This window comes from Manacus candei, unplaced genomic scaffold, assembly GCF_025592945.1.
Source record: "Manacus candei isolate 608988 ecotype Guabito, Panama unplaced genomic scaffold, ASM2559294v1 h1tg000005l, whole genome shotgun sequence".
NCBI classification, from domain to species: domain Eukaryota; kingdom Metazoa; phylum Chordata; class Aves; order Passeriformes; family Pipridae; genus Manacus; species Manacus candei.
The window spans coordinates 2,929,278-2,950,821 of NW_026138053.1; the positions used below are offsets into that span (position 1 = coordinate 2,929,278).

General features: G+C 54.7%; 1 protein-coding gene across 1 annotated transcript; it reads left to right on the forward strand.

Annotated features, from left to right (window-relative positions):
* Nucleotides 1-711: 711 nt before the first annotated feature.
* FOXD2 (forkhead box D2) lies at nt 712-21,271 on the forward strand. Its single transcript, XM_051799872.1, is given in 7 exon segments — nt 712-1,420; nt 1,422-2,022; nt 2,025-2,059; nt 2,061-2,721; nt 4,398-4,483; nt 14,079-15,113; nt 16,420-21,271. Coding segments are annotated over 4 exon segments (1,338 nt in total). The 5' UTR covers nt 712-1,225; the 3' UTR covers nt 2,568-2,721; nt 4,398-4,483; nt 14,079-15,113; nt 16,420-21,271.
* The last annotated feature ends 273 nt before the right edge of the window (nt 21,272-21,544 follow it).

Sequence of the window (21,544 nt, forward strand, 5' to 3'; positions counted from 1 at the left end):
CCGGGGACACGCACAGCCTTTGATTTGGTTATTTATCGCGTGGGGAGAGGCTTGACTGAGCGCTACCCCTCGCCCTCCGCCCCGCACCTGCCGGGCGGCAGCATCCCTTCCGCGGGTGCGGGCCGTGGGAGCCCTCGGGGGAGGCGGGTTTCCAGGCAGGGTGTCCCAGGCTCGGTGACGCGTCGGTGACGTGAGCGCGTGGAGAAGGGGAGCGGGGATCCCCAAATTCACACGACCCCTCAAAGGGGCCGAGGGTTCGGTCCTGGCGGAGTGAGTGTCCCTGTCGGCGAGACCGCTGGAGGTCTGCAGCTCAGGGCCCAGACTCGGGGATGGGCAACCCTCGAGGGGAGAAAGGGACCCTCCGCGGACCGCCGGGCGGAGGAAGGCGGCCGTCGCATCCCGCAGGAATGGGCTCTGCGAGCCTCCAGCACCGCGGGGCGCTCGGAGCGGGGAGGGCCTTTACCCAGCGCCGACTCCCTCTCCTGCAGCAGCCGACTCCAGACGAAGCTGGGGGCAACCGAGCGCCAGGGGAACGGGCAGAGCCTTTCCTCGAAAGCATCCCGGGCGGGGAACACGCTCCCCGGGGACCAGGCTGGGCCCGGCAGCCCCTCTTCGTGCCCCGCGGGGGCTGCAGCGGGCGCCACGTGATGCCGGGGCGGCCGTATAAAGGCCTGGGGAGCGCTGGCAGCAGGCGCAGTGTGGGAGCGTTTCCACCGGGTCCCAGCTCGGGAGGGGTGGGGAGGGGGGAGCCGCCTTCCCCACTTCTGCCCTCCCCCCTCCCTCTTCCCCTGCCCCTCCCTCCCCCCTCCCCCTCCCTCCCCCCCAGCTAGGCAAGGAACCGCCGCAAACCCCACTTTTTTTTTTTTTCTTTCTTTCTTTTCTTTTTTTTTTTTTTTTTTTTCTCTTTCTCTCCTTTTATTATCACTATCACCATTATTTATTATCGCTGCTCCCAAGCTCCCTGCCCGGCCCACGGGCGCCCCGTTTCCCCCGCCCCCGCCCCGCGCCCCCTCCGCCGCCCCTCCCTCCGCAGCCACCACCCCGCAGCCACCACCGCGGCCCCGCCAGCAGCGGCGCGGCGAGCGGGGCGCGGAGCGGAGCGGCGGCGCCGGGGCGCGGAGTCCCAGCGGCGGCCGCAGCCCTCCGGCACGGCCCCGGGCCCATCCCGGGAGCCGCCGCTAGGTGGGGGGGGGAGCCCGGCCCCGGCCGCCCCGGCCGCACAACAATGACTTTGGGCAGCAGCGGCGGCGGCGGCTGCGGGATCATGTCCGAGCGCTCCCCGGAGGAAGAGCCGCTCTCCGAGGTGGAGGACGCGGATATCGACGTGGTGGGCCCGCCCCAGGATGGGGGCAAGTACAGCGAGGAGGAGGAGGACGACGAGGACGAGGAGGAGGAGGACGAGGAGGACGGCGGCGATCCGCTGGGGCTGGCGCTGCCGCGGAGCGGGGCCGCCAAGGCGCGCATGGGGGGGGTCCCCGGAGCGGCTGTCCCCCGCCGGCGGCTCCGAGCCCGCCTGCGCCCGCGGCGCCGCGCCCGGGGACAAGGCGCCCGCGGGCAGCGGCGGCGGCGGCGCGGGGGGGAAGAACCCGCTGGTGAAGCCGCCCTACTCCTACATCGCCCTCATCACCATGGCCATCCTACAGAGCCCCAAGAAGCGGCTGACGCTGAGCGAGATCTGCGAGTTCATCAGCGGGCGCTTTCCGTACTACCGGGAGAAGTTCCCCGCCTGGCAGAACAGCATCCGCCACAACCTCTCCCTCAACGACTGCTTCGTCAAGATCCCCCGGGAGCCCGGCAACCCGGGCAAGGGCAACTACTGGACGCTGGACCCCGAGTCCGCCGACATGTTCGACAACGGGAGCTTCCTGCGCCGGAGGAAGCGCTTCAAGAGGCAGCAGCAGCTGCACCCGCCGCACCCCGAGCTGCTGCTGCGGGCCGGGGCCGCCGACCCCGCCGCATTCCTGCCCGGCTTCGCCTACGGACCCTACGGCTACAACTACGGCCTGCAGCTCCAGGGCTATCCCCACCACCACCACCACCCCGGCGGCGGAGGCGGCGGCGCCGCGGGCGCCTTCCCCTTCCCGGCGCCGCACTGCCCGTTACCGGCTCCGCCGCCTCCCGCCGCCGCCTCCGTCTTCTCCGCCGCCTCGGGGCTGCCCTCCTTCCTGGGCGGCGAGCTGAACTGCAGGAAGTCCTTCTACCACCCTCAGCTGAGCCCCACCGCCTTGCCCGCCGCCCTCCTCCAGACCCTCAAGCCGGACCCCTCGCCCGCCGGCGGCGGCGGCGGCGGCGGCAGCGGCGGCACCAACCACCCCTCCCGGCCCTCTTTTTCCATAGACAACATCATCGGGGGGGCCGTGCCCCCGCCGCCCAGCACCAACCCCAGCGTCGCGCCCGCCGCGCCCTACCCCGCCGGCCAGGCGGGCCCCCCGGCACAGGTCCTGGCCGTGCTCAGCCCCGCCTTGGCCCCGGCACAGCCCCAGGTCAGCCTGGCACACGAGCCGCTCCTCCAGCCGGCCCAGAACTTTTCCAGTAAAATCACAACCCTCAGCAGCTGTCATTTTTAAAGTGTGCTGGGGACTGGGGAAGATGGGGGGGGGGGAGAGTCGCAAAGCAAACGGCCCCTTTCCAGCTCTCCCCCCCTCCTCCGAAACTGCTCCCATTCCCTCTCCCCGTGTCCCACCCCCCCTCCCCCCCGATCTTCTTCTGTTGTGTTTTAAGGTAGGAAATATTTCTTTTTTTTTTTTTTTTTTTTAATTTTTACTTTACTTCCAGGCTCAGTGGCATCCAGATCTGTTTGTCTCTCTTTGCTCGGGGGAAAAAAAAACCAAAATCAATTAATCGGGAGGGCGGGAGGAGGGAAAGAATAACACGATTTGGTCCCACAAACGCCAAAGCGTATTTATAAAGTGGCCGTAACATAAGCTGGGACCTGGGCTGGTTAAATACTCAACGTCTTGCGAGGGGAGAAGGGGGGGCATGTTAAGAACGAAACGGTCTTAGAGTGGAAAATGTTTCCTTTGAGAGGTGCGGGTTTCCCGCAGGGGTCCCCCAAATCACCTGGGAAAGCGGCCAGGGGAGTTGCGGACGCTCCCTGTCGCAGCGAGCCCGTTTTTGTTCTTGCAAATCTCTCTCACGGGTGGTTTTGCCATGCGTGTCTGCCTCTCCCCTGCTCTCAAAGAAAATGTTTTAATGGTTCGATCTTATTTTTAGTTTCTTTGAAGCTTCGGGTTTGGTTTTAAAACGCACTGTTTAAGGTTGCTTTATTTTTAAGAAGAAGAAAAGTTGGTGAAACTCAGGACTGCGGTTTATTTTTTTGCTTTTTTTTTTTTCTTTCCCTCCCCCCCCCCAATGAGACAGTCAAATGCACGTTTAAAAGAAAATCCAATCCGTCAGGAAGTTTGGAAAATTCCCATACTATTTTTTTTTTATCCCAGTTTTCCCACCCCCTCCGTGCGTGGGTTTTTTGGTGTATTGGTAATTATTTGTATATAGATTATTCGGGAGCTAATGAGCGGAGTCCAGTTAACTCTTCACTGGTTGTGCATCAGTCATATCTATTTTATTGAGAGAATCTGTGAATAATTTGATGTGGAAAAGGCAACAGAATTTTGTCCACCGTTGGTGTAAATTAATAAATGTTTGTGACCTGGTTAAAAAAAAAAAAAAAAAAGTAATAATAATCCAAATCGTTCTTTGCGATGTCCTTTGTCACGCTGAGAGCCGAGAGTCCCGCTCGGGCCTCGGGGAAGCGAGTGGCTCCCACCCTCGGGCCGGCGACACTCGGGCGTTCGGCAGGGGCTGATCGGCCCTTCCACGGCCGCGGCGCAGCCTGCGCGGGGCTGCTCCGCGACGCCTCCCTGCCCGGGCCACGGTGTGGGGCCACGGGCCGGCAAGGGAAAGGATCCCCGGATATATATTTTATTTTTTGATAATTTTTTTTTTTTTTTAATTTATCTGATTTTGGTGTCTCCCAGAAAAAAAAAAAAAAAAAAAAAAAAAGGAAAACAAACCCTGAAACCAAAAAACAAAACCCTGCGTGTTTCCAGGGGGAAGGAGGTGGGGGCCAGGAGAAACGTTGTCCTTTATTCTTCCCCCCCCCCTCCTCCCCTCCGCCGCCCCTCCACCTCCTTTTATTTTGTTTGGAAAAGTTGACACATGAGAAAATAAGTTGGAGGGTTTCCCCCCCGCACACACGTCCCCCTTGGGCCTGCAGCATTTGAATGACTGAATGAAACTTGATCTCTGCCTAAATTTTGCAACAACTTACAAAGTAAATAAACATCTTAAAGCGCTCCCTTCTCGTCCAAACTTCTCCCCTTTCTCTCTTCCCCCCCCCCCCCCCCGTTTCTTTATTTCAGGGACCAAACGTGGCTCTTTGGTTTGTTTGTTGGCAGGGACCCTGATCGAAAGAATCGAGGCCTTTCTGACCGGGCAGCCAGCTGAAGGAGAAGGAGAAAAAGGAAAAAAAAAAAGCGGAGACGTACGAGGCAGGGCGCGGGGGACGGAGCCGGTCCCCGGGCGAGCGGGGCTTTGTGCGAGGCCCGCCGGGGCTCAGGCAGGAGCCGGGCAGTGTGCGCCGGGGGAGCCGGGGGGGATCGGCTTTTCTTTTCTCTTCCCGCCCCCCATCCCCTTTTTATCCTCTGCCTCTGTCTGTGCCACCTCGAACCTCCGCGCAGTTTGTTGATGTTGTTCCTGAACGTGCCGCCTCCCCGCAGCGAGCGGTCTCACATCTCGCCTTCACACACATTTGCTTTTGAAAAGCGATCTTCGTGTCCGGCACTTGGTTGTCTCCCTTTCATGTCCAGCTCCTACAAAAGGGGCTACAAGACTCGACATGGGAGAAAAGAGGAGGCCAATGAATCTATTTTCCAGATTGCCAAGCACATGGTTGGAAATTGAAGGGGCTTTTGTAGCATTTCCCCTTCCTCCCTCCCTCCCCTCTCCTTTTCTTTTGCTTGTGTGCAAATTGTTCAATTGCTCTGGCAGGGGTGTTCCTGACAAGCTCATTACTAGAAGGTGCCAGACCCCTCCTCTCCCTCTCCCTCGAAGTCTTTGATGAAGTTAAAATGCGCTGATAGCTACTCTCGGAGCTATCTTTGTTCAGCCTCCTTTAATAACCGAGCCTGCTTTGAGGAGAAGGGATCCGAGGGAAGAAAGCGATGTGCAGCGAGGCTGGGTGGTGGTTATGCACCTGGAAGAAGGGGGGGCTGGTTATTTTAGTATAAAGTAGCGATTTTTAATAATTTTTGGCTTGTCTGTTTGCGAAGTGCAGGAGGAAAAGGAGCCAAGGGTGGCAAGAGCGGATAAGAAATAGCAGTCGGTGCCCGTAGGGATGAAGGAGGCGTGTGGCCCCTGCAGTCGCGCTGGTGCGAGGGGTTCTCCAAGTTGGTGGTCTCAGGGTTTGGAGGGATGGAGGGGGGTCCTCTCTGCAGGGAAGCGGTGTTTCCCTGGAGAACCCCCTGCCCCCACACGCTCAGAGGAGGGGGCTCTGGAGGGGGATCTGGGACTGGGACACCTTTCCCCGGCTCCGTTCATCTCCTTTTGCCTTGCAGAGTCATTGTGGGTTTTTAAGCCGCGGTCGCCGGCCAGGATTGAAGCTGAACTGACTCGGGAGCGGGGGGATTTTCCCCTCTTAACCGGGAGTCGCGGTACCCACGCAGGAAGGGTTGGGCTCGGCTCCCCGGGGCCCGCGGGGGCTGCGAGCGCCGGCGCCGTCGAGGTTTTATTTTGAGGGGAAGATCCCCAAGCGTCTCTAAAATTAGAATTTTCCCCGTTCCCTAAATTTCCCTGAAGCACCCCAGCTTATTCCGTGCCCAGACCAGACTCACGCCGCCTACAAGTATCTGCGTCGCCCGGGGAGGCGGCGGGGGGGCGGCGGCGGAGACCCCCCGGGAACCGGGTCTCCCCCGTCTGCCGGAGCGGGGGACGGCGGGGAAAGACCCGGGGGTCTCCACGGGGTCCAGGATGCCCTGGCCGGGCTCGGCTCGGGGGGTTCAGGAGAAATCTTGCCTCGGCGAGGCAGGACGGATAATGGCCCCTAATTACGGGGCTGGCTGGCTCCGTGGCCCCGATCTTCACGGGACATTATTTTTAAGCGTTCAGCGAGGATCATTTTTCACGCCTCGCTGCCTAAAAGAGGGTTTTATTTATTTATTGGAGGGGAGGCGGGGAGGACACCAGCAATAACCGAGCACTGAAAGGAAAATAATTAGCTGTTGCAGTCGCTGCTTGGGAGTCCCTGGCCAAAAAGGCGACCTGGCATTTCCCTTCCGTCCCGTCCGTAGGCGAATCTCCCGGTTCTCGGGGCTGCTTTAGGTGGTTGGTTTTGTCAGTGCTAAACCCCGGGCAAAGCCTGCCGCAAGCCCGATCCTTTTTTGCAGGTTTGGGATTTTTTCCCTCTCCCTTTCCGCTCGGCGGCTGTTTCCGAGCAGGAACTGAGGGATGCAGGTTCCCCTGCCTTGGTTTGGCTTTGGTCACACATCTGTGGAGATGGTTTTTTTTAATTCTTTAATGTGCCCCCACTCCTCTGCTTTCTGTATGCCAGATGAAGGGGTCGTAACAAAACCGCGATGCTTTCGGCGTAGTTACTCCGCGGCGGATTTCCGTGTGTGCGCAGCCCGGGAGAGGCGGAAAACGGGAGATTCTCCTCGGGTTTGTCGGGGCGGGATAAAACGATCCTGCCCCGGAATATCCCCGTCGGGACCACAGCGGGAGGGCTCTGTGTGTGTAATTTCTTCCTCTGCTTTCGCTTAACTAAGCCTGTGTTAAGTGGTGCGGATCCCGAGGAGGGAAGCGAGTGGCCCTTCCCTCGCCGGCTGCGGGTGTGGGACCCCGGCCCGGCCGGCCCCGCTGCACCGCCCGCTCGGCCCTCAGCTCCTGCCTCCTCCCCTGGCACCTTCTGCTTTCCATTACTGCCGATTTGGAGAATTAGGAAAGGTCAAGATCTTATTCCTTTCTCCGGTAGTTTTTTAGTTTTCTCTTTCTAGTTTCTCGCAGCCCCGAACAAAAATAAATCAACCTGGATTATAGAAACCACCTTTAGACATCAACAACCTTTAGACATCATCTTTTCCAATAGTTCGATCCTTCCTCCGGGAGTGCCCTGGCCTTTCCTTGTGACTGCGCAGAAACTCCCATTTTCACGGTGAATTTAGGATTTAATAATAACGTCCAATCTCCCTGTGCCCCAGTGCCCGACCTGAAAACATTTTCCTGTCTCGTAACTTTGGAAAATAGCTGCCCTCCAGCATCTTATTTCCGTCCCTACATCTCTTTCGGTTTTTTCCTTTCCCGCGCAGAACGTAGAGAAAAAAGGTTCAAAAAAAAAAAAAATCCTATTTTCCGATCTGGAGAGGGCGGGAAGAGCTGTCGCATTCGACTCAGACGCAGGAAAATTACTTTAGAAATTAAGTTGGTGCTTTTGAAATCCTCCTCGAGATGTTCGCGGTAGGTCAGGGACCTGCACTCGCCCCTCTGTTTGTCTGTCAGGCGAGGAGAGAGACTGGGGCTCGGCGCTCTCCCCTCACCTCAAAGACTACGGCTCGTCTTTACTTTCTTCCTTCTCTTCCTCGCCTTTTCCTTTCTCCTCCGCTCTCCTTTTTTTTTCTTTCTTTTTTTTTTTTTTTTACTTTTTCTTTCTCCTGTATCATTTCTTCCTCTTCTTTCTTCCTTCCTTCTTTCTATGCTTATTTTTCTCTTTCTCTCCTTATCTTTCTTTCTTTCTCTTTTCTCTATTCCGCTCTTCTATGTACCTGGTTTTTTTTCACTTTCTTTCTGTTTCCCTTTTAATTTTTCTCTTTTTATATCTCCTCTCCCTGTTAAATCTCTTTGTGTTTTGCTTTCCCCCCTTTCTCCTTCTTTACCCAATTTTAATTTATTTTGTTTTGTTTTCCCATCTTTCTCTCTCTTCTTTTTCGTCTTTCTCTCTTTCCCTTTTTTCTTTTCCTCTCTCTTTCGCTCTTACTCTTCATGACTCCTTTTATTTTTCTGTTTCGTTTGCTTCCCCTCTCTTTCCCTCTCTTTTCCTCTTTTTCCCTCCTTCTTATTTCCTCCCCCTTTCTCTCCGTCTCTGTCTCTCCTGTCTCGCCCATTTCGTTTCGAGTCCATCGAGGGCCGCTTTACCGCTCTCTCCAGGAGGTTTCCAGCAATGTCCACCCCTGGGAATCTCTTGTTTCGCCGCAGCGAGAGGGGTCTCCCCTCCTTTGAACCCGGGGAGATACCGGCGGACCCCCTCTCTGGGCTCAGCAATTCCCCTCCCTGTGCCCGGTGGGCTGCGGGGAAGCTCAAGGCGCGTTTTCCGGAGCCCAGGACCCCGGAGCTCACCCTCCTACACCCCCTTTTCACTGGCCGTCGGTACATTTACCGGGGGTAACGCGACATCCCCGGCCCGTGCAGGGTTGCAGGGTTGAGCGTGTGCCGCTGCCCGCTACCCCCGGGCTCGGACGGGCCCCCACGGCCGTGAGGGGCCAATTTGCATTTTATTCTTTTATTAAATAGGATGCACTTTTGCACCCTAAGCCCGTGGCTGCAACAGGTGACTCTGAGATCCAGGAGGGGACAAAACCTGCTCGCGGCAAGGTCTGGCCGCGGGGTTTCCCATATTCCCTCATCATCCAGGTGCTACCTTCTCCTCGGGTGGATGGTACCGGGATGCGCCCGCCCGTGGCCCGGGAAAGGGCTCGGCCCCTCTGGGCAGCCGGTACCGAGCAGCCCGGAGCCCGGTGGCCTTTCCTGGCCACGGGCAGGCGGGACGCCTCGCTTCCCAACTGCCCTGGCTGCCTACATCCCTTCCCCCGGGATCCCGGTAAATTAGATATATGGGTATGGCGTGAATCATATTCATCTCCCTCTAAGTGTGCCAGGGCAGGATGAAAACCTGTAAGGGAGACAATCTCCCCGATGAGAGGTCGGGTGGGAGACCTAAGGGGTGTAATGAGTTTGTCTGTCGGTTTCTACGTGGGAGACCTCGTGTCAGTGCCTTGGGATATTTCTAATGACCGGTTTGGTGGTGTTTCTCCCACTCCCCGATCTTTTCTGGTTACCGAAGTTTGGGTTCCATGTCACAGGGTGGCAGAGAAGCTCTTTTCTGGGGCCGTCTTTCTCCGTTTCGTTCATATTTCGTTTTCCCTGCTTTAACTCGCCTTTTAAGTGAAATTAGATTCCTCTTTCGTTAGTACCGCGTGTTGAAACAACACCGGCGATTCCTTTCACTCTCGCAAAAATTATCAGATTCTTCACTTTTTCCTGCCGACGAAGACGAGCGGAGAGCCCTCAGAAAGCCCGCGGATGAGCCCCCACTCACCCCCCTGTCCCCGCAAATTACTCTTCAGCAGTGAGAACCGTCTGCGAGGCACGCGATCGCCTTTCATTTCAGATGCAAAATCCGTGGGAATTTTTCCCCCCACCCGGACGAGATTACCTGGGGTGCCCCCATAGTGTCCCCCCAGATCAGTCCTCGGCAGAGGGAGAAGAGGGGACGGAGGACAAGACCCCGGGTGTAGGGAAACTGCAGCCGGGTGGGAGCGGAGCCGTGCTGGGGGCCGGACCCCCGGCGGGCCGGGGACGGAGATGCCGCCGCTTATCTTTTAAACTGAAACAAACTAAGCGGAGAAGGAAAAACTTCCTCCGTTTGGGGATGGGGCCAAAAATTCCAAGGTCCGGTCAGACGGGCCCCCCTCGCCCCGGGCCGCGGCAAGTCTCAGTGGGGTGCGTGGGGGCGAGGGGAGCGAGATGGGAATCAGCTGTAGGGGCAGTGCCGACCCCCCCGCTTCGGCCTGCAGCGCTCCTGTGATCTCCTCTTTCCAGGAGAGAAACGTGGCCACAAAATAAAGGCAACAAAAGGAGCGCACAGGACTCGGCTGAGAGAACTGGGGCCGGGCGGGGTGCAGGGCCGAGCACCCACCGCCGGCCTGGGGAGATGTGGGGGGCAACAACTTGACCCTAGGCAAGCAGGGTCTCCCAGCGGCGCTCTCCTGGATCTGTGCCCCTTCCCCCTCGCCCCAGCGCACCTTCACACCGCTAACCCCCTGAGAGTTTACTGGTGTTATTTCTGAAATGCTTTTCCCTCTTCTTACCCCACTTTTTTTTTTCTTCCTATTTAATTACTTCTCTTGCAAAACCCGAGGCCTCTGCCACCTAACGCGGCACTGAAATCCACGTCTTCTCTTTGACTTACAACCCAAATCCCAGTCCCATGACCTTTCTCTTTCCCCCCACCCCCCACCTCGGGTCCCCCACCCTCGGTCATGTGGGACGCGAGTAAATTTATCCACCCTTGTGGAAAGGCCTCCCTTCTGCAGTTGCTCCTGAGAAGCCCGACACGTTTCACAAGGAGGATAATTTCTGTTTCCCACCTTTCTCTCTCTTTCGTCCTTCTTTTTAATTTGGTTTTAATTTCATTTTCTCGCCTGCCCCACGATGCTCCCATCTCCCGTCGGGCATGCTTCTGCTCCATATATGTCTTTCAATAAGCCCCTGCCAAGAGGGTACTTCAGGGGGATGGTTTTGACGGCTCTTGAGCTCAGGAAATCACCCAAAAGAACATTTCTGGCCACCCTGGAGCTGCGGCGAGCTGAGCCCAGGCTGCGTCCCCGGCAATCTACCCTCCCCTCCCGCCGCACCGCGGAGGTTCCCACACCCAAGGATCTGGATATGTGTCTGGGGACAGGGACGCCCTTTTAGCCCTGCGGTAGGGGACTGCCACCCGCGGCCGCCTCTCCGTCTGTCCTGCGGCTCCGGCCGGTCCCTTTTACCATCTTGGCTGCTCTTCCCACTCCAACTCCTGAGGGGAGACCGCACCCTCGAGTTCCCCAGGGAACGGCGACTGGCACAACCACCCACCCTGGGTCACACAAGCCCCAGCCCAAGTGCGTTTTCCAGCTGCAGCCGGAGGTGGGAAACCTGCGGCCAGGCTGCGGGGTGGTCCCCGCATCCCCCCCTCACCATCTCTGCTGAGATGTGGGTGGCATTAGGAAAAGGATGCCCCCACTGCCGGGGGTACCACGGCAATTACAGAGGTTATGTGCGAAGGGGGCAGCTCCGGAGAAGGGTCGTGCAGCCCCGCAGGAGGCTGGGGCCGAGCGGTGCCCTCACACCCCGCATCCCCGGGCGCCTCGGCCCCCGCAATGGGAGCTCCGAAGGGGGAGTCCGGAGCTCCCCTCCTTTCTGGCTCTGGGCGTTGGGTGGATATTCAGCCTGGATGACCCGGTGCGGGTGTCGCTGCCGCCGTCTCCGCCGTCGGGGACGGCCGGAGAAAGCCACTCGGCCGCCGCAAACCGCGTGTGAGGCGGCTGCGGACGGCGCCGGTTTGGGTTGCTCTGACTTCCCCCAACTCCTTTTTTTTTTAAAAAATTTATTTTTTTCGTCGCTGCCAGTCATGGGCACGTTCCCCGTTCTTCCCGCAGTGGGGATTTACCCCAGCTGCAGGCAGGTGTCGGGCACATTTCGGTGTAGGTAATGAAACCACGGTTCTGAGTGGAGCTGTCGGGTCTTTCACCTGCGTCTTTGCCCGGTAAACTCTCGCCCACGGGCTCACGTGGGAAAAAAAAATGGCGAGGAAATTGATAGAAACGATTCGTTTCCCAGCCTCAATCAGAGATAGGGGGAAACGATTCCAGAAAGCGCCACTGAAATCCTTCAGAGCCCGATTTCAGACACTGCTATCGGCTCTCGGCGACGGAAGACGGGCAGTACATTTTCCCATATGGAAAACAAACATATTGGAGCCTCCCGCCAGATCCAACTGATATTATAGTTAATATTTTCAGAATTTACCTTTTGCTTTTGCACAGTATTCCTTGATGGCGCTTATATGTGTGCCCGGGAGAGACAGAAGAGAAATATTTATCGAGAGAGAAAGGTGTCTTGTGATAATCGGAAACGGAGGTCCTTTTTTTAAAACACCTTTTCTCGGCCCAAATTTCGTGGGTAAAAATAAAAATGCGTGAAAGCACGGTAGTAGCTCCGATGAGAAATAATAAGGACATATCATTCGGAAACGAACGTTTCCCGGAAAACCAGCTGGCGAAAAGCGGATTTCCAGCGCGGGGCCGGGCCAAGGGAGAGGGTCTCACCGCCCAACCCGCAGGTGCCTGGGTGGGGGCTTTAGAACTCTCAGGTTTGTACCCTTTTCCCCGCCCCCAGCGAGTGCTTGGGACAGGGATGGATCCCGGCTCCGTCCCGCTTCCCAGCCTCAGCCGTCCGCGCGCCGCTCCCGCCTGGAATTTGACCGGTTTGGTCAATTTTGCCTTCTGCGGGCGCGGGGGCTCCGAGCGGCTCCCGCCGCCTTTCGGGGGTTTTCCTCGGCCGCTTTCCCTGGGAAGGTTTAAATAAACCAACCTCCCGCCCGACACACTTTGTTCTCCTCTGGGTACTCGGGTTATTTCTCGGGCTGCCCCGACGGGAAAGGTGCAGGATTTTGCCGGGCTGCTGCCGGTTTTTAAGCAGGGAGAAGAGGGGAGTGGGGGAAATGGGGGGGGGGGGGGGGAGGGCGGCGGCTGCCGCCTCTATTTTAATGTCATTATAGTTGCCGTGGCAACCCATTGGATCACTCCTCCTGGAATGAACCTTGTGACAATGGCTGGTTTGCGAGAAATCGGTAAATGTGCAACCGGGGGACACAGCTACATTACCGCGAACAACAGCGAGGGTTTAACATGTGACCCTTCCAATTATACTGATGATACCTCGGCGCAGCTGCCTCCGCCGCGCTGCCAAGATGTGTCTGTTTGGGGGGGTTGGGGAGGGGTCCCGGGGCTGTTTCAGGGCACAGCTCGGTGTGGGGATGGGGCCGCAGCCCACACCTCCTCTGCTCTCCCGGGGACCAGTAAGAGAGAGGAACAGCATCTCTTCACCGGGCCCACGAATGTGGTCCAACCATTCCAAAAAAGAAAAAAAGAAAAAAAAAAAGGAAAGAAAGGAAGAAGAAAAAGCTTCTTCGGGGCAACGTGGAGGGAGTTGAATATGCTGTAGCGCTGTGGCTGCAGGGCTGCGGAATGAGGACCTGCCTAGGGGGTGGGCAGAGACCCCCCGCCCCCGGAGCACACAGTACGGCACATCTGTGGCACGGCTGCAGAGAGGAACGAACGAAACCCGCCCCCTCCCCGAAAAAAAAAAAAAATAGTTAGAAGCCTTAAAATATGGTTCAGAGAATTGCAAGTAATCAGAGCTGCGGGGGTCAGCAGTGCAAACTTTTTAAGACTAATGTTTATTTAGAAAAGTGAGTGGTGTCTGCGTTGCTTTTCTAGTGCCCCAGCACAAAAATCCTAATGGCTTTTGCAGACTTTCCATCACAAACTCCTGCACAGGGCGCGGGGACCACCGCCGAAAGCAACCCCAGCAGCCCCTTTCAAAGGGATCATTGGCACAGGGTTTATAACCCCCCGCCCCGTCTTTACATGAATCAGTGACGGTATTTTCTGCATCGACTCCCCAGTTTTGCCGCGCTTTCGCATTTGATGTAACCCGAACACTCGGTAACATTGGGGAGGAGAAGTCGGGGGATGGGAACGGCGGCCCCCAGCTCCCTCCCCAGCCCCGTTCAGCCCCGGACGGCTGCGGACCTGAAAGCAACGCGGGGGTTCAGCCGAGCTGGAAACCTCGTTAGGAGGAACCCGGGGGCAGAGACAGGAACCGGCACGGGGCGGGCTGGCCGGTGTCCTGCGAGGAGGCATCGCTGGCAAATCCATTCCCCCGTCTCACTCCTTCCAGCCGCTCTCCCGGGAGTCCAGCCACAACGCCAGTCCTTGTGTAGTTTTTGGGGTCTCTGCTGAGCCCACCCCAAAATTCATCTCGGGGATAAAACACAATTGCCAGGTGGGATTTGACTACCTTAGCAGAGATTCGAGTCTCTGCCTCGGGATGTTCCTTTTGTTCCGAGGGATGGAGGAATAAAACCTGCAGCCCCCAAAACCTTGCACACCTTTTGGAGCAGTGCCCCTTCTACTTTAAACAGGAGGTGGATCCAGGGGAAACTCAGTCCTGGGATCTCACTGGAAAACAGCTCTAGGTGCCTTGCATCAGGGTGGGGAGAACTACGCTGTGTTCAGTTCCCCACATCGCCCTCCTGCCCTTGACAGGTGTCAGGATCTGGGAGGGATGAGTAGGACAGCAGGATGTTGTCCCCTCTCCCGTCATTAGGGTTCACAGCTCATCATCGGGGCACCCGGGGCAGCTCTGCAGTGGGATGTGCAGGAGAGAACAGGGTGGGGAAGAGGACTGGAACGGAAAGGGGAGAAAAAGGGGCTGAATCCTGCTCCCTTTCCATCCAAGTGACTACCTTGTCCTGCTCCTGAAAAGGTAAGCTCGGTTTAACCCCTTCTTTGGTCTGCATAGGAAAAAACCACGGAGCTAAAACCTGAAAAGGCTGAACCTGGTAATGGCAGCTGAAAGTGCCTCTGGAAACAAACACACCTGAGGCCTGACCCTGCCTTCCCCTGGCCAAGTTGAGCACAGTTGCTCAGCTCCTTGAGTTTGGGTCCAGGGCTGATGTCACAGTCAGTGCTGTGGGGCTGAGTGTGGCAGAGAGAGAACAACGGTATTTATAAACTGCTGAAATGTGCCTGACACTTGAGGAAAGATCCTCTCCTCTCCCTCAAGGGCTTTCATTTGAAGGGCTTGACTTTGCCCTCCAAGAAGTTGATAAGACCTTCCAGCTCCCATTATCTCTGAGGGCTGTGCGTCGCCCTCCTCACCGTGTGCTGGAGCAACCACATCAGGTTGCTGTGATTGCTTGGGGAATGGAGGTCCCCCCTCAGGACCTGGCACCTCTCTTCAGGGATTGGCAGCCTGGTGCAAAGCCAGGCAGTAGGAAGGGGGTGGGCGGCGCCAGCCCTTTGCTATCCTGCATCCCTCCGTTCCCCTTACAAAGTAAAAATGCTGGGAACGCTGTTCACCCCTAAATTTGGAACATTTGGGCTGAAATTTTTTGATGCGTTTGAAAAGGGAAGGCAGGGAAGGAGGGCTCTGAGAGGCACATGGGAAGAAGAAAAAGCTACAGCCTCGCTGGCATGAAGCTGATTTGTCCCTTTGTGGCTGTTTTCTGTCACTGTACCCAGGAGGTGCTGTGAACCACACGCAGATGAGGCTCAGCCATGGGAGAACCATTCCCACAGGTATCATAACCTTGCTGCCCAATTTAAATCAAAGCTGTACTTCTCCCCGCCAGGGAAGGGGTGGGAATTTCAACCAGCTTCTCCTGCAGCTGTGTTCTGCTCCCCAGGACCTTTCTGGGGCAGAGAGGTGTGTGTGACATCGTGGGTGATGCTGCTGGTGCCAGTGGGTGAGCCGGAGAGACCATGGGCCAGTGAAGCAAAGCCCCTCCATCCCTCAGGGGCTGGGGCCAGTCTGATGCTCCAGTGAGGTTTTTTATCTGCCTCCTTGATGTCAGCAGAGCACGAAGGCAGGGGAGAGGTCAACCCCTCTGTTAATACACGTGTTTTAAATAACTGGTATTTTTATTTCTTCCCTTCAGTGCAGTGGGCTTGGCACACATCTTTGTTTGCACAATTGTCCTGCCCATACATTCTGTTGCCCAAGTAAGGAGAAAAAGATCCCATGTGAGATCTGGAGGTGTGCTTTGCTGGTTCTGACATGTAAATATTAATCAAGAAACAACACCAAAGAGACGAAAAATCCCTCCTACCCTTGAACCCCTTCAGATCCCTTTATTGTCCAGGCATTTGTTGCACTTGGACTGGCTTTTCACTTTCTCCTCTCAGAGAGGCTGGCTCCAGCAATGGTCCCCAGATTCCTCAGCTACATCCTACTGAGGGAAAACATTTATTGAAGCTTTTAGCTTATTAGGGAAATACATATTTCTGCTTCTTTTCCAAACTCCACTGACATCTTTTCTAAGCCAGTCCTGTGTGTCAGCGTGGGGGCAGGCGAGGCATCCTCTCGCTCTCCTCTTGCAGCTGATGCCTGCTGTATGACCCTTGAGTACCCTGAAATGCCATGGAGGGGGATTCCCACCCCCACCATGTGCTTTGTTAGTGGGCAATAGTGGTGAGTATCCAGGTAGTTTGTTTTCCCCCATAAAGCTGTGCTTCAGCTCACTCACAGCTCTGGAGAAACAGGGGGTATGGACACAACATTCAGCTCCTCAGGTAACCATGTTTCAGATGACCTTTGCCAAGGCAGCGTCAATGAGGTGAGAGAGCACAGGGAGGTGCCCAGTGAAAGAACTGGATGGCCTGTTTCACATGAAGATGAGGAAATACTTTTCCCTGGGACACCCTGTAAAGCTCACTCTGCTGGCAGGTTCTCAGATGGTAACTACAAGTGCTCAAGTTTGGATGTGGCCTTTAGTTTCAGATGTCCTTGAAGCTTCAGTTGCCAGAGGTTGGCAGGGTGCAGCAGGGAGAGGATCATTCTATGCTCACTGTTTCTGTTATTTTCTTTCTAAGCATTTGTCCCCAGACACTGCTGGAGAGGAGATTCTGGAGCTTTGGATGAAATCCCACAGATTTTTCCTGGAAGCAGAACGGCAGGAAGACAATCAGGAAAGAAGAGGAGTAATATACTATTCTTGTGGGCACTTGTTGCATTTCTCTGTTTGCTTTGCTGCTTTGTTTCCTCTTCCTCCAGCCACATACTGCAGGATTATGGCAAATGAATTAAGGGATTAAATCATAAGGGAAAATTAGGATCATGCTAATTTAGAAGCAGAAACCCAGATGGGCTCATTGAACTCTAGATGATGCAAGAGAATCTTGGGTAGTGCTGTGGATGTAGGTCACAGGATAATTCAGGTTCTTGGAAACCTCTGAAGGTCTCTGGTCCAACAGCCCTAAAGCAGAGTCAGCTCGGATTAGATTGCCCACGGCTTTGTACAGTGAGGTTTTGAATGTCCCCAAGGAGGGAGATTCCCCACAGCTCTGGTCCCCTGTGTATAACCATGCTCAGGGTGAATTTCCCCCAATATCTAATCAAAGCTTTCTCTTCTGAAACTTGTATTCCTTGCCTTTCATTCTATGTCTGTGTGTACATTGGGGGTATGTCCAGGTGCATCAGGACTTATTCAGGTCCTGTAGTACTTTCCTTGTAAACCAGATTGTTAGGCACAAGCTTCAGAGATCGTCCCACCTTAGACAGTGGGTTCTGAGCATCCTGAACACCTTGGACTCTCCCATTGTGAGCAGGCCTGGATGGAGGTCTCACCTCTCCATGGTGCATCAGCACTGCTGTTGAGTCGCTCTCACCTGTATGACAGGCTGAGGATTTGCTGCTGCTGTGACTGCAGACCCCCCAGCAAATGCTCCCACAACCCATTTTCAGGGCCATCCAGGAGATGGTGAGTCTGGGGGAAAAGGACATGTGGTGGCCTTTGGTCTGCTGCACCTACCTGGGGAAAAAAGGACATAGAAAATAAAGGTCACCTGCTCACCTTCCTTGCTGATAACTGAGCCAAGCAATTCCTTCTCCCCAGTGCCCTGAGCACTCCTCCAGACTGCCTGGGGTCACACAGCATGAGGCCATGCTCAGAGGCAGCCTTTGGTGACAGGCTCACAGACAGGTAGACTTCTTCCAGTACATTTTGGCAGCTGGGGATCATCTCAGTGAAAGACAGAGCTGTGACGTGTTTGGCTGGGCCTTGCAGAAGAGAAGAAGAAATAAAAGAAGAAAAGAAAGGAGAAAAGGGGAAAAAGTTCTTTACGATTTCACAGCCTATCTCTGCCACCGGGAATGGATGTGAGGGCTTGTTCAGGGAAGAGGTAGCCTGGCCCTGTGCAGTGAGGAAGGGAGAGGCAGAAGTCGTGAAACAGCGCTCTGTTTGGACTCAAATTTGATTTGCATGGTTAAAACTTGCTGATCCCATACAAGGTTCTCCTGGCTGGGAGCTGAACTTGGTTCCACAGCCAAGCTTTTTTCTTTTCCAGTGTTCAACATAAATCAGACTTTCACAGCCGTCTTTGAGTGGAAGGAGCAAGAAATCACGTTTTGTCTCCTGTCCAGGAGCTCTGTGAGAAAGAAGCTGTCAGGAACCAAGGAACCGGCCCAGATCTTCTGACATGTGCTCTGTGAATCCTTGCTGCCTGGCTCTGCCTTCCCCCCTCTGCTGTAATGGCTCCATCAGTTCCCATGCGCTGCTTTTCCCAGACGAGATCCCAGCCAGGCTGCTGATATCCAAGTGGAGCTGCGCCCCAAGCAAGGGACACTGTGACATCTCTCAGGCTGGGTTATACTCTCCCCTGCCTCTTACCCAAGGCATTAAGAGGGTTTTAACACAGATCCAGATCTGGTGTGGTGCCCTGCTGTGACCACTTGTGCTCCCCTGGGGTCATATCTTTAGGCTCTTTTTTTATCTGGAGAATCTGCCCAGAGAAGTCACCCTTCCGTGTGCTTTTCTAACACACTAGTCACTAGTCTCACCAGGAATTATTTTTCAAATATCTAGGTAGAATTTCCCTTGCTGTGCCGTGTTTCCATTGCCTCCCATGCACTTCCAGGAGGATGGTGGCTCCATTGTATATAATACCTCCTGTGAGCCTTCTCTGACTGAACAAACCCAGCTCCCTCCACATCTTCCAACTTGGCAAAGTGGTGCTAATTTTTCTTGTACTGCTTCATAAGCATTTGGGGGAGAGGGGCAAGCTTCCAAGTTCCTGATGTTTGCACAGACTGAGGAATGAGATGCTGGAAAGCAGTGCCATGGAAAGGGACCTGGGGGTGCTGGTCAACAGCAAGTTGAATATGAGTCAGCAGTGCCCTGACAGCCAGGAGGGCCAACTGTGTCCTGGGGGGCATCAGGCAAAACATCACCAGCTGGTCAAGGCAGGGGATTGTCCCACTTCACCTTGAAAATTTTGTGCAGTTTTGGGCACCCCAATATAAGAAAGATATGAAGCTGTCAGAGAACATCCAAAGAAGGGCAATAAAGGTGGTGAAGGGCCTTGAGGGGAAGCCGTGTGAGGAGCGGCTCAGGTCACTTGGTTTGTTCAGCCTGGAGAAGAGGAGACTGAGAGGAGACCTCATTGCAGTTACAGCTTCCTCGGGAGGGGAAGAGGAGGGGCAGACACACTCAATTGTGACCAGTGACAGGACCCAAGGGAATGGCCTGAAGTCATGTCAGGGGAGGTTTAGGTTGGATATTAGAGAAAGGTTCTTCCCCCAGAGGGTGGTTGGGCACTGAACAGGCTCCCCAGGGCAGTGGTCACAGCACCAAGGCTGACAGAATTCAAGAAGCATTTGGACAATGATCTCAGGTATATGGTGTGATTCTTGGGGACAGTCCTGTGCAGGGTTAAGAGCTGGACTTGATGATCCTTCTGGGTCCCTTCCAACTGAGCAGATTCTGAGATTCCTGCAAACACTACATGGGTCATCTACATCTGAGCATCTCCCGGCAAGTGGGGAGGGCTTTGGTGGAGGTGGTTGTAGAAATCTTACCAACATTTGCAGTGGAGTCAAGCAAGGGACAAAAAACTCCACTGCTCATCCTGTTGAAACAGAGGGTTAAAGCCACTCTGCTGGAGCCATTCCCTGCTAGTAAGATCCATACAGTCCATTAAAGTTAGGGATCTTATTATGGGCCATATAAAAAAGGTAAAGAGGAAATGAGAACCTTATGAAGGGTTTCTTATGAGTGCAGATGGCAAGGGCATCTGAGGCTAAGGAAGCCTCTCCAACTGGCTTTTTCCAAACAGAATTGCTTGCTTTATAGGTTTTATCCTCTTTTAAAAGGAGGTAAATGGATGCAGGAGTATCTTTTCTGCACAACTCACACCTGCTGACCAGCCACACCGCCCTTGGGATGGATAAAGAGATCCTAAACACATGTCATGCTCTGTCCTAGTTTCAGCTGGGATAGAGTTAATTTTCTTCCTAGTAGCTGGTACAGTGCTGTGTTTTGGATTTAGTACGAGAATCATATTGATAACACACTGATGTTTTAGTTGTTGCTAAGTAGTGCTTACCCTAAGTCAAGGACTTTGCAGTTTCCCATGCTCTGCCAGTGAGGAGATACACGACAAGCTGTGAAGGAGCATGGCCAGAACAGCTGACCCGAAGTGGCTGAAGGGATATTCCATACCACAGGTCATCATGCTCAGTGTATAAACTAGGGGGAGTTGGCCAGGAGCCACTGAATCACTGCTGGGGGGTGGTATGGGCATCGTCAGTGAGGGGTGAGCAGTTCTATATTCATCACTTGTTTTTCTTGGGGTTTAGTCCTCTCTCTCTTTTTGTTATCTCCCTTATTATTATTATTTATTAATATTATATTTCATCTCATTTCAATTATTGAACTGTTCTTAGCCCATGGGTTTTACCTTTTTCTAATTCTCCTCCCTACCCCACTGAGGTGAGGGAGACTGAGTAAGCATCTTCACAGTTCTTAGTTGTTGGCTGGGGTTAAACCAAGACATGCTTTCAGGAGCATAGTCTCCTTTCTTCCTAGCACCAGATTCAGTCTTCAAATGCACTTTTAGGTCATGCTCAGCTGTCTCCTGAATCAGAAGGAGCTGACTGTATTTGTGCCTCCTGCAGCCTAATTGAGGACTGATGAGACATCCATAAGCACAGAGGAGTTGAGTCTATTGAGGAGCATCAGGAGCACTGAGAACTGGCTGAAACAGGGAATTCAGCCTTCCAGCAGTGCCCACTGCTTTGCCACTGCTTTTTCAAGGAAGCAGGGACCTCGAATATGAATGAACTTTTTGTCTGTAGCAGAACCAAAGACCCTTGGAGTCTGAGAACCCATTTGCTTGCTCTGACCACTGCCTGTGACATTTTGTCCATTTCTCATCCTGTCCCCACCTGCCATGCATGGCTGTCCTGTCTTGTGGCAATGCCAGGGTGGGAGAAGGTCCCAGAGCTGCCATCTGAACTGTAGGCTCCAGTGGGAACCCTTGACTACTGCCTCAGGTCCTTTTGGGGCCCCAAAGGAACTGCAGAGACTGGAAGCGTCCTTGGAGCATGATTCTAACTTATACAGAAGTGTAATCTGTCTACAGAGAGGTTGTATGGGAGTGATTCTTGTTCCCCCATGCAGGCTGAAGCGCAGTGAAGCCGAGTGACATGAGCAGGGTTGTGCAGATTACCTGTGGCAGAGTGAGAACAGCAGCCCAGCAGCGCTGTGAGCCCTTGTCGCCTCTGCTCGGTGTCAGAGCTCTGGCCACCTTGCCTCCCAGCCAAGCAGCCCGCTCCTTTCTCCTTCAGACTCTTAAAATAAGACTCGCAAAGCCTCGAGCGTGGTTTCGATTTCATTAATAAATCCCTGCTTGCACTTGAAGTTGCTGTGCCTTTTAAAACATTATCCGTGGCTCTGGTTACACTCCTGATGAAAGCAGGCATGGCCCTATTAGTTTTCATGGCAAACAGTGCTGCCACGTCCCACTATCCTTTACGCACTCAGGGTAACCCAAATTTCACAGGAAAGGGAGGGGGCAAAAAAGGCATCTTGAAAAGGCAGTGTCTGTCTCCTTCACTGCAGACCGAGGGCATTACATTCTTGAAATCCCCCTGCTAGAAACAGCTTTCATTTATTCATACAATTTTTAATTATTTTTTTAATTGCTACCAACAATTACCTCCTGCTCTGCAA